This window comes from Crassostrea angulata, chromosome 9, assembly GCF_025612915.1.
Source record: "Crassostrea angulata isolate pt1a10 chromosome 9, ASM2561291v2, whole genome shotgun sequence".
NCBI classification, from domain to species: Eukaryota; Metazoa; Mollusca; class Bivalvia; order Ostreida; family Ostreidae; genus Magallana; species Magallana angulata.
Genome location: NC_069119.1, coordinates 36,139,238 through 36,151,308, shown reverse-complemented (window position 1 = coordinate 36,151,308; position 12,071 = coordinate 36,139,238). Strand labels below are relative to the sequence as shown.

The window sequence follows — 12,071 nt, the reverse complement described above, 5'->3', positions numbered from 1 at the left end:
TTTGTTTATTGTCTATGATTGTTTACGTGATTTAAAAAAGATTAAGCTCTTCATCTCTATTAAATCAGTCATATAGTCATACAAAGTGTCGAATTTAGATCCAGATTCCTGAAAGATCAGCTATACAATACCTGGGACAGGAAGAGGAAAAGTAGTTCCGTCGTCCATGTCGACAGTGACGGTCATCGGGCTTCCTACGCCGATCCGAAGAAAACAGTCAAAGCGCACGTTACTTACGGCATAGTCTGGGCACTCCATGCTGATCAGGCGGATTCTGGCTTGTACCTAAAGTGATTATTTTAATATTAATTTCTATCCTGTGCCTTAAATATTTTTTTTATTGTTTGTATGTATATATACCCTCGTGTTTGTATGACATTGCATAGCTAAGTTAAACTCGATTATTAACCATTTTGACATGACGTAACTGGAATTAAAATTGACATATTATTTGGGATATATTGAGACTAAAGCAATCTTTTGTTCTTTTTTATTGGAAAAAGAAATTAAAGAAACAGTAAAATGTCATCTTCATATATTTTTCAATGCAAAATTCACTGAACATGGGATTTCCAGTAACTGATTAAAGTACGACTTTTTAATTGAGTTACAAGTGAGATACTAATATCGCAATGTTTTTTTTTGTAAACAGGGTAAAATGATGATTCATGATTGTCATACCTTGAAAGCTTGGGTTGATTCTTCTGTCTTTGACCCCGTGTCTGTTATAGTTGCCTTGATCTTTAGCGGCCTTGACTTTCGAGGAACTATGGGTACGCTAAGTGTTGTGACAGGTCCTAGATCCGGACCTTTATCGGACGTCACAGCTGTGATGGACTGAATGTCGCCAGTGGTTAGGTTAAAGTACAGCGTCTGTGAGACGAAGGACTCCAGGAGCATGTCTGTGAAGTAATATCAAAGATGTGTTGGTGTGGACATTGATGTAAAACTAACGTTGTCTCCATATTATATATAGAGCACTTTATGTACAAAAATAAAAATGACATGTAGTATAACTTTGAACTATTAAAGTCCCTTTAGACGGATGTAAAGTAAGAGAAATATTTATATCATACATGTAACATTGCTTTTTAGTTTAAACAATATTTTATTTTAAATTGAAATAGGATCGTACAGCAGGCGTGGTCTATTTTTGCCCTCTCCCTACAAACAAGATCAAGATAACAATGTAAAATCAAATTAACAATATAAGTATGGTGCATGGAAAAAATGTTCAAACAAAATATGCACAGACAGCAAAAATTTAAAGATGAGAACGGAAAACTACAAGAAAGTGGAAATAATGAAAAGAAGAAATAATACACGCACAAAAAAAACCCATATCCCCCCCCCCCAAAAGACTTAAAGAAGTAATAATATAAGCATTGTTTTTTTGGAAACACGTACTCTTTATAGTACATGCATTTTTTTCCAGATTGGAGCGGTTTTGATGACTTAATACCTTAAACCAGTTCAAATTGCCCATTATTCAGCGTTACAAAAGACGTTAAATTAATTAAACACAAACACAGAGTTGTTAAACTTAACAAAAAATGAACCCAATAAAATGAGCTACAGGCATCCATCCATTTGATTAGACAAATTAATGAACGAAGACCTTTATATTGTTTTAATGACTGCGCCAAAAATAATAAATTGTTATACTTTTGGACTAAGAAAAGCAACTGAGAGGGCAATTTGAGAAATTTGATACTACAATCTATACTAACTCTTTCATTCTGCCCCAATTTGATACTGTCATCGATTTAATTTATTGATAAAAAAGACATAACGGAAGTGCCATTTAAACAGGGGAAAAAACGCCTTCAGAAAATAGCCGCGAGTGTTGAGGTCTGCGCGTTTGTTTTAAAAATAACGTCGACACGCATCGTTTTAGCCACTTTAACAACTGGCGCACGACCAGAAGCGCAAAATATTCGTGCGACTGAAAAAATTAGATATGAATCGTAAACTGTTGTCTTAAAAACAGTTGGGGCTTTAAAAATACAAAATTCAAAAATTTCTATGAAGACCACTTGTGAGAGCAATATGGAAGCATTAATAATTCAAACTAGTTAAAAAGTTTCCGACTTACATACAAAATTTGTACTGAAAATTGCAGCAAATCTTAGCCCCAGTATATAAAATATGTACATATATATACTGATAAAGGTCAAAACTGTACAATGTAATTCAATTACTTTAAATTATAAAATTGCATGAATGAGAGAAACACACATTTCAGTAGCCGCACATAAATCAAAATATTTTTAAATTGTTACTATATTGAGAAGTTAATCAATTTAATAAACATGATTGCTTCTCCCGCCAAAAAGTACTAAGTTTAACATATGTGAACAATTCACTATCTCAAATAAAAGATACGAATGCAATCATACTTTTTATTCTAAGGATTTATACTGATATAAATAACATAATACATTTATTATTTTTTCAAGAACATTAATATCAGTCAGCAGGTACATCCATAACGGCACCAGGTGTATTTTTCTCACGATACTTTCCGGGTTAGCGATCTTGCGTATTACTTAAAAATGGGCCTAATCCCCGTAGTACTGACTACCCAATGTTTAATTAGTCTAATAAACCAACACTAAATGATCACAATGCAAACATTCATTTGACTCATGTCCAATGCTAACGCAAGTTTTCAGCAATCGATAAAATATTCACTTAAAGTAAACTTGTATAACAATAGTGTTCTTATTCTCAAAGAGGAAAAAAAGGATAACCTGTTAGCTTTAATTTAACGATTATACAATTAGGTTAATTTAATTCAATAAGAATAAGGTTTTATTGATAAAATATTTCTCGACATGCTGTTAACAAACCCTTCAACTTAAGACAAAGAGACGCTCGCAAATCGATCGTTTCAAGTTACATAAAAATGGACCTCTCAGGTTTTATTTGGGATCAATTAAGAAATTAGATAACTGCCTAAATGTGCTTGCAACTACCGGTACAAATATGTAATCAAAATGTTGAAAATGAAATAATTCGTTTAATAGTGATTGATTGCATGTCTTTCTATGTATAGAAATGTATGTCTACATTGAATATTAATGTAGCACAAAAAAAGTTAATGACACAGTCATTAGTATTTGATCAGTCGAGTATACTCTCAATGTCAATATAGGTAGACCCTTGAAAGAATTTTAGCATAGACTCTCACTAGTCACTGAAATAAAATGTTCATTTTAAAGAGTTTATAGATATGCTTTTTATCGAATAACTCAGGGATAAAATACCAATATATTTCAATATTTCTATCCCAAAACTAAATTGAAATAGCGATTAAATACAAATTGGTAACTGACTGGCTCTTTAAAAATAGCTGCGCTGTAATTAAGGATTAAGGAGCCATTCTTTTAGTACAATATGTTGATCAAATACTGTCGGTGCACGATCAAATCCAATAAAACCATATAACATTTTGATAGAATTAATCACGATCGACCGTATTTGATTACCCCATAATATTCAATAAATGATCTCCATTACTTATGTTCATATAATTTCATTATGTATTCAATAAAATATATTAAATTATTGACATTTTAACGCGTATTTCATTCTTTGAAATTATGTCAATTCCGTTAGCACTTTAGATATATGTAATCATAGTATGTATGCATCATAGATGAAATTAAACTACACGTTACACAAAAAATACGCAGGGAAATTTAAATATAGATATACAGATTATTTTCACTTGTTCTCAGTCGCTCAGATACATAAGATATCTGCGTAATTTCAGCAATAATGACAGAAATTCATTGTGATGTTTCCACAGTAAATAACATAAATATATTAAAACATGGACAATATTGACTCTATGTTAGGTGACTATGCAAGAACTGAGCATATTCTTATTCTGTTATTAAAAAATAACACCATAGGAATTTCTTCATAACATTATTTACACTTATTGTTTTTCACAGACTAAATGGTTTAACAAGGCCGGGTCTAATTTGTTCTGCCCTAGATTTTTAAATGAAATTTTTTACATTAATTTCTACTGATGTAATTATTATTATAAGATTAAAAAAATCAAAACATTTATCACACCGTTTGTTTAAGGGGCCATCTCAAAGTTTGTTAATTTTTAACATAGGACCCGATGGGATTTTGCTTAAAATGTATCAATTTTGCACATTTTTTACATATTTTTTAAAACTTCTGCCCTAGGGATTTCTTTTTCTGTTCTACATATTAAAGTTATTGCTAAAAGGCATCAAATGGTCAAATAAAAAAAAACCTTTTACCTCCTGGTTTGTTCCAGGGGTCTTATCAAAGTTGTTTTTTGTAAGCCAAATTTCCCAGTTTGCCAGCTAATGGCTATTTGTTATTTGACAAATACGGAAATGGTGATCTTTTTAGCATTATTAAAACATTCCGACATATTTAAGTAATAAAAATATATAGCATCACATATTAAGGGTCATTAATATAAAATACATTGTTACTGTTTTTAAATATATGAATTAAGCTATATATATAGGCGGGTTAAGAAAACGTGACAGAGGGCTTAGGCTTTCTGAACCCTCTTCACGTTTTCGACCCGAGCCCAAATATAGCTTATATTTCGAGACATGTATGTTTATTCCACTATATAATATCAATTTTACGCATCAAACGAGATATTTTCAACAACTTTCGCTGAATATCTGCAGTTGACACTATCACGCCATGGCGTCAACAAAGCAAAAAGACAATACAAATGAAACGCTGCGCGAAAGCGTGCATACTCGTTCTGTACTCGGCCTCATTAAATATTCTAAAAAAATGTCAAAAGATATGACATGCGAATCCTAAAACGGACTAATAACAAAATCTTATTCTAATATTTTCAAAAGAATCAAAATGTGCCAGTCATGTCTACTATCGAACTATCAAATAGAAGATAACTAATGTCAATAAAGACGTGAAAAAAATCATTGCATGTAACACGAAAATAAAGAAAAAACGGTATGGTAACGTTCTTTTAAAAACATCATACAAAAATCAAAATCAAATTTTATGCATGGCAAATTGCACTAATTTTGAAAAATCACTTTTTTGTACAGAACATAATTCAGCCAAACCTTCAAAACTAACTAAGGGTACACATATATATAATCTCACCTCCAGGGAAAATCTTGAATCCGTTCAGAACCACCGGCGTGGTGTAGACGCTGTCATACGGCGGCTCCCCGTCGGTTCCACATTTCTCACCATCACCAGCGCACGTCTGTACGCATGAGCCCTCGGACGCTGTGGATTCCGTCATGGTGTTTCCGCAGAAGCATGCCTTTCCAGCCGTCAAACCGGCTAAGGAGTACCCTAGCCCCGAGCATGCGTCCTCACAGTGTGTAGCCGTAAGTGAGGTCGTGACATAATTACCGGGATTCACCGCCAACTGTCTAGCGGTGGGGGTCTCCGGATAACATGCTGAGTATGCTGAATGGAAGAACAGTACAAATGTTTCCATTTACAAATAAATATGTTGGTGTTAAATTGAATATGAAACAGTGTTGTTAATTAGAACTTATGGCATTAAAATACCCAAAGTTTTGTGTACATTGATGACCGTTGAATTGAATAATTATTTTAGGATTACTATGTACATTAACATGTACACGTAGAAAGTTATAAAAAGGTTTTGTCGGTAATATCAAAATTTTACAAAACATATTAATTTGTTGTGAAAAATTAAAATCGTCTTACCTGTTTCTGTTTTGTAGGGGAATATGAAAAGTAACAAAAGAAGCCGAAATATCTGTAATGAAGGAAATATTTACGTATGAAAAAGATCATTTCCTCATATAGAATTTACATATATTAGTAGGTTTATACTCGTATATACAAATCTATACTATTATGACAAATGTTAAGTACAGTGTGAATAGAGATTTAAAATATCAATTACTTCGTTCAATTTTTCAGTAAAAATCATAATTTCATCCGATCGATTTATAATTGAACATTAAAAATAAACGTTTATTTTTTCCTATATAATACCCTAACCATCTCACCATATTAGTAGCGTCCATCCCCCCTTCATTCTAGTCTCACAGCTTCTCCTGAATTAGCAGACGGTGAAGCCTTTTATATAAAGTACAGGGTCTGGAAAGTCGAAACATTGCACGAGCATTTGAAAATCATCGATCGGGTAGAACTTAACTTAGTATATGTACAACAGAAGATAATCTATAGTTTTTCCTGCCTTTTTTTCCTTTAACTATTTACCTACAGTATTTACATTCAATTTGAATGTAAAGTTTAAGGCTTCGATTCTTAACGGCAGTAGTTATTAAACTTTAAAGAAAGCATAGAAATATGGTGAAAAAAGGCAAGAACAAAAATGATTAGAAGTATATTGCATATCTAAAATTGGAAAATTGGTTATTTCAGTTATAGCAGCTATTATGATTACAAAGTTAAAATGTTTAACGAAATTTATTTCATAAACACATATCTTGATAAAATTTGGGTTTTAGTACTTACAAACTAAACAACTTTTTTTTTTACAAATTCAATACTGTGTCCTTTTAATGTATCTTTCAGGCTCAAAGTTGTTTGAATATAACATAAGTGAATATACCTGTGTGCAGGTAATTCACTTTTCTGAAAATCCATAGATTTAGGTACATAAGACCATAAAAAAGTTATTATACAAATATTGACTGTGAGGAGAAATGACATTTTGGAGTACTTTAGACATCAGTAGAATATTAATATAATAATACGCCTAGTGTTCTTTTTATGATTGAAAAATAAAAATAAATTATCAATTTTCTACAACGTCGACTTCACGATTGATGTCTCATTTTGTGTGCGGATCCAAAACATTTTGCTTTTGGGAAAGGTGTGGGGGAGTCCAAAGGGATTCTTTTGTTTGCCAGGGGTACATGACCTATTTTCAGTAATATTTAATTCTTGCCATCGACCACCTTTCCTTCCCGATATCATCGCGTTAGTTTGATCACATATTATGCACTAATATATAGGTATTGTTTACAAGTTTAAAACAAAAATGTGGTTTAAGTAAGATCTAATAAACTGTTATCAGATCTTATAAACTTTTAAGGAATGCATTTAACCCAATACTAAAACATGATTATATTTCTAACAAGCACTCACAACGAATATGAATACATTTTTGAAAGGTTTTAAACAATTAAAAAGTTTGTACTTGTAGGGCAGTTTAGATAGTTCTTGTAAGCTTTTTTAGGCTCTTAAATGTACACATTTGCTTTTAGCACTATGAGCTGCAATTTTCATTTAGTTAAATAAAAACAAAATACATGATTTATAGACTTTAATTTTTTGTTCCCTTTAAATTAAATGGTTCACAAATCAAATAATGTTTGAAGAACTTTTTCATTTTATATATTTTATCGTAAAGTTTAAGTAATAAGCATCACAATGCCTTGTTTTGTATATATAAAATTACAAATTTCGGAAAATACAGCTAAATTGACATGAAAAATACAACACCAATGAAAAGTAATTGATAACATCTGTTTTTGTCCATAGCCCCAGCCCCGCATGGCTATTGTAGATAAAGTTAGGTAGAACTTCTATACTTTTAAAGCAATAAATTATACATTCTGCATGTATACTGTAAAAATGAAAATAAAAAGATAATTTCGATCCATCCGTTGGTTTTGGTGATTCCTATTACTCAGTTATTGTTGGTTATTAACCAATCACAATTCTCCTCTTTCGTTTCTTCTTCACTTCCTCCATTTCCTTCTCTAGGTCATTCTTGACGTCATCATCATACTCCACGAAGCCTTCCATTTTTTGGATTACTTTGTCCACTTTCTCATCCAATACTTGTAGTTTCTTCTCGTCTTCTGTCTTTGCTGAAATCAAATGAATTGAATTAATTGAATGAAATAAATGAAAATATATTGTACAAATTAAAAATGTTTACAACATTGTTTTATGCATGTGCCAATCTAATTTGTTAACGTAATAATGTTAGAAATAAAATGTCTTGGAAGCCAATTTCCAACATTGTTTAAGGTATGCTTTGATCTATTTCCTTCATGTTGTTATGTAATGATAAAACGGCCTTGGAAGCCCAACCCCCAAAAATAAAATTATTTGTCAGCCCTCAGTGGAAAACAGCTGGATCCGCGCTTATTACACATGTATTACAAATTCAAAGGTTTATCTGATGGGTCAAGAGATCTTGATTGTCATGATTATTCTTTACAAATATTTTCTTTAGAAGCAAAGCTCTGTACAAAGATTAAGGATAAAAGCAAATTCTAAAGACAATATTAATGATTTTACTAAGATTTTTTCTTTCCTAAATACTATTTATTGGCTAAAGAACTTACATGTATATCATGTTTAGGAAATACTGGTCAGTGCACCCCTTTAGTCTAAGATTGGAATTTGTAATGGTTAATTTGTTGACCATCAATCCAAGAAGAGTTGGATTTGATCCAAACTCTACGTCTGTGAAATACTTAAAAAAATGAAATCACGGAATATCTTACCCTCAATGTACACATACTGCTGTAGGCGCGGGTCCTTGAAGATATTGGCCACCTTCCTCTTGGGTGGAGACCCGACCCCCATCATCATCTTCATCCTCTTCATCAGATACTCGATCACCTCGTGGTCGTTGCTCTGGTTCTGAGGGTCCCTCCTCACCACCTCGAACGCCTCCATCAGGATAGTCAGGAAGAAGTTAATCAGGATGAAACTGAAGCAGATACTAAAGAAGCCGAACAGAAGCGGGCCGGTGATCTTGGTCGCACTGTAAGCGGCCTCGTAATCAAATTTACCTGTAAGAATCAAACAGCTTGATTGCAGATTTATAAATGATGCCACTGTTATTTGAAATTATAAATTTTTGGGTTAAAATTAGCTGCAGTCATAAATAGTTCATTTGAAAATAACATGAGTTACTGTTAGGAAAATGATTTTTTGTTGTCATATTTATATTTCTCTAAATTTCTCTTGGGAAAAACTGGTTGTTTTTGGGAATCTTTTTTCAGTAGACATACCCAGCATCATGGACAAAAGTGTTTCCAAGGTAACAATGTAGGACCTGAACTCAAAGAGTCTTGACATGAAAAACAGGTAGGCCGTGCAGGCGAAGGAAAGAAAGGCGATGTTGAAGACGAAGCTGAAGCTGATTAGCATTCTGGCGGAGTGTCTGAGGGTACTGCTGAGGAGGGAGATCTTCTTGTTGAACCGCAGTAGACGCAGGAATCGGACCGTCAGGAAGAAGACCAGGAAGGCGATGAACCAACTTGACAGCTGCCAATGTGATATATGGCAATATACAACTACATTTCTTGAGGAAAGCTGGATGGTCACCAAATTAATCATTAGATTTTAAATGTTCTTTTGATATAAACCATTATGTAGCAAAGAAAAAATCCCAATATTAAGTCTTAATATTTCCTTTATCTTTTGTTCTATACTCTGTCGCGAGTTTTTGCTTACACCAGTTTCCGCTTGCTATTTCGATGATAATAAATACCTTTGTACTCAAACTACGTTCATCCAATAATATGAAAAATGTTCAGATTATCTGTTTTGAAATACCCCCTCTACAGCTTCAGGTTTCTATTCACATTCCAAAATAGAAAGTCTACGGGGATTTTGCATTGCATCAGCCATTAATAAGCCCGGATGATAACGTTTAAAAATTGCGCAAGGTATCCTGATTCCTTCCGAATGGAGAAAAGATGTAAACATTTCCCATTATAAATCTCCGTAAGAATTTTGTTTTTGTTCCTGTCAACTTTTATGAGTGATAAGGGATGATTTGTCAATGACGATATCTTGGATATTTTCCATTTCATCATATTTCAAATGTATTTCTTCACAGGTATTTGTATTTTTTATTAAAAATCATCAAAAAGTGATGGAAGCAATAGCTTGGGACAGACTTAAAGCTTTTCTTTTAAAGGAAATACATATAGTCGAAATAGACTAAGATCATTCAACCCTCTTAATTAGAATGCTTTGTCGTCCTGAAATAAAGGACAACTCTTGAACAATATTTCTTTTTACTAATGTGTTATATCCCCTTGCTATTGTTTGAACAATAATGTCTGTTGCACATTCAAAAGCTTACAACATATTGAAATAACCTATGATGTGGAAAATGCCTTGCCGTCGAGTAATTTGATCGTTAAAGATAAGATTCCTACAAGTATTTGATGATTATTAATTCCAATGAATTTTTCCCCCTAAAACACTTAACGCGTTGTTGTAAATAATAGCAAAAATACAAGATTCTCTCCATGCTTATTCGAGTTAATTCTTTATACTGTGGTTTCATAAATATTGGTTGAATACCAATTTTCTTAGATTTCGTTGTTAATTTGATCCACAAACTTCATTGTTCATTAAAGTGCAATTTCTATTAACATTTTGTATTAATATAAATGAGATCACTGTCCATGAATTTACGTAACCTACAAACTGTGATTTTCATTGAATCCACCAAAACTGACAGCCCCGAATATTGACGAAACCAAAGTATCTGCTAATATTTAGAGTAAAGTAGTCAAGATAAAATCAAGCCAGATACATGTATATCCTAATTCTTTGATATGTAAAAGTATTTCATCTCAGACAGACATTGTTAATAAAATATTACAGAGGCATTGAAAACTGTAATTTCTTGTTGATTTTTGCATGGAACAGGTGCCCGTTACTTACATCATCCAACATGACGGTGAAGTGCATGTTGACGAAGCTGGTCGGGTTCTCACTGATTCTGTTCAGGACCTGTACACACAGAACAGCCCTCCAGATAAACATCAGACCGATAGCGTACGACACGGCCAGGATCACCAACTCGAACACGTTCCAAAATGCCTGTAAAAATGTTGGTGATTTAGTAATTGATTCTTTAAAAAATTGATGACATATTATTGAACTCCATGTCTTCTATTTTCAAAAAATATTTATTTTAGAGTAAGTGTTTTGTAAAAGATTTTTGATTAATTTGTCGGTATGACTTTCATCTAATGGGATCATCAGAAAAGATGTTGTTCTTACTTCTTAGGATGTTTATTGCAATATAGAATTTAGTTTTTAAAATGAATATGACAAGTCATTTATCATTTCTCATGATCACAAAATGAAGTCTTGGAAATATTTATCTATCACACTCTTCTCTCCATGAGCAAATTATAAAAAAATAGTCTACCTTGAAATATTTTTTGCCTTGTTCTTTAGTTTTCTTCACTTCTTTGGCCGTGTAGAAAATGACAAAGGCTAGAGCCGAGATTTCAATGGCCATAACAAAGTACATGTAGTCGTTGTTTATGTAGCGATCAAGCTTGAAGACGTGCATCCTGGGGAACGGCTCAACAGCTGGTGAAACAATAAGATTCTTATACATATTATATATCTTAGTGTGGTTTATGTAATAGGGAAACTTTCCAAAGCTGTTGAAAACAACAATATACTTATAAATATACCAAAACTAATGCCTCATTTGGAAAATAAATCTTTGAAGAATGAGGTTTTAATACAAATCAAAATTTGGATAATTATTTTTTTAAAAAAGTCTGTATGTATACGAAACAATGCGTAAAATTATGTTATCTCTAACTAGCTGAGAACTGATATTAGTAAGAAGTCTTAGAATTAATTTGTTGGTATTTATTGATATCAATGTTTCGTCTGTCTTCTATGAACAATATCCCGCCAAATTCGTCCATCATCTCTAAATAATATTATGTAAACAATTTTACCTAAATAAATTCATTCAAATTTCTTGTTTACCTCCTGTTTGTAGGAATTCACAAAGATAAAGGGATATGCCCCACAGGTTCATGTTGGGATTGAAGATGTTGGCCTCGATGAACACAGCCCTCGTGCGTTTGTCCACCCACGAGTTGTCCCTCAGGAACTTGAGAACCATCTGAGCCTCGGAAAAGGTGGCTCCCAGCTCCGCCACGTAACCACCCCCGCTGTATGTTTGGAAGATTCCCTGGTACGGGTATCCGCTCAGTTCCCACATAGACTGGTAGCTGAAGAATGGGTGCGGGAAATCTGTGGGATCTAAATGAACGGAACAT

General features: G+C 32.9%; 1 protein-coding gene across 1 annotated transcript in view; it reads right to left on the bottom strand.

The window, feature by feature from the left end:
* Window positions 1–12,071, bottom strand: part of LOC128164122 (uncharacterized) — a 74,559-nt gene that overhangs the window by 37,916 nt on the left and 24,572 nt on the right. Inside the window, exons 28-36 of the mRNA XM_052827869.1 lie at window positions 11,776–12,054; window positions 11,195–11,361; window positions 10,702–10,860; window positions 9,030–9,285; window positions 8,517–8,807; window positions 7,710–7,871; window positions 5,146–5,460; window positions 682–902; window positions 132–285 (exon numbers count right to left, since the gene is read on the bottom strand). Coding sequence (XP_052683829.1) covers window positions 132–285; window positions 682–902; window positions 5,146–5,460; window positions 7,710–7,871; window positions 8,517–8,807; window positions 9,030–9,285; window positions 10,702–10,860; window positions 11,195–11,361; window positions 11,776–12,054 — 2,004 coding nt within the window. The remainder of the gene's footprint in view (window positions 1–131; window positions 286–681; window positions 903–5,145; window positions 5,461–7,709; window positions 7,872–8,516; window positions 8,808–9,029; window positions 9,286–10,701; window positions 10,861–11,194; window positions 11,362–11,775; window positions 12,055–12,071) is intronic.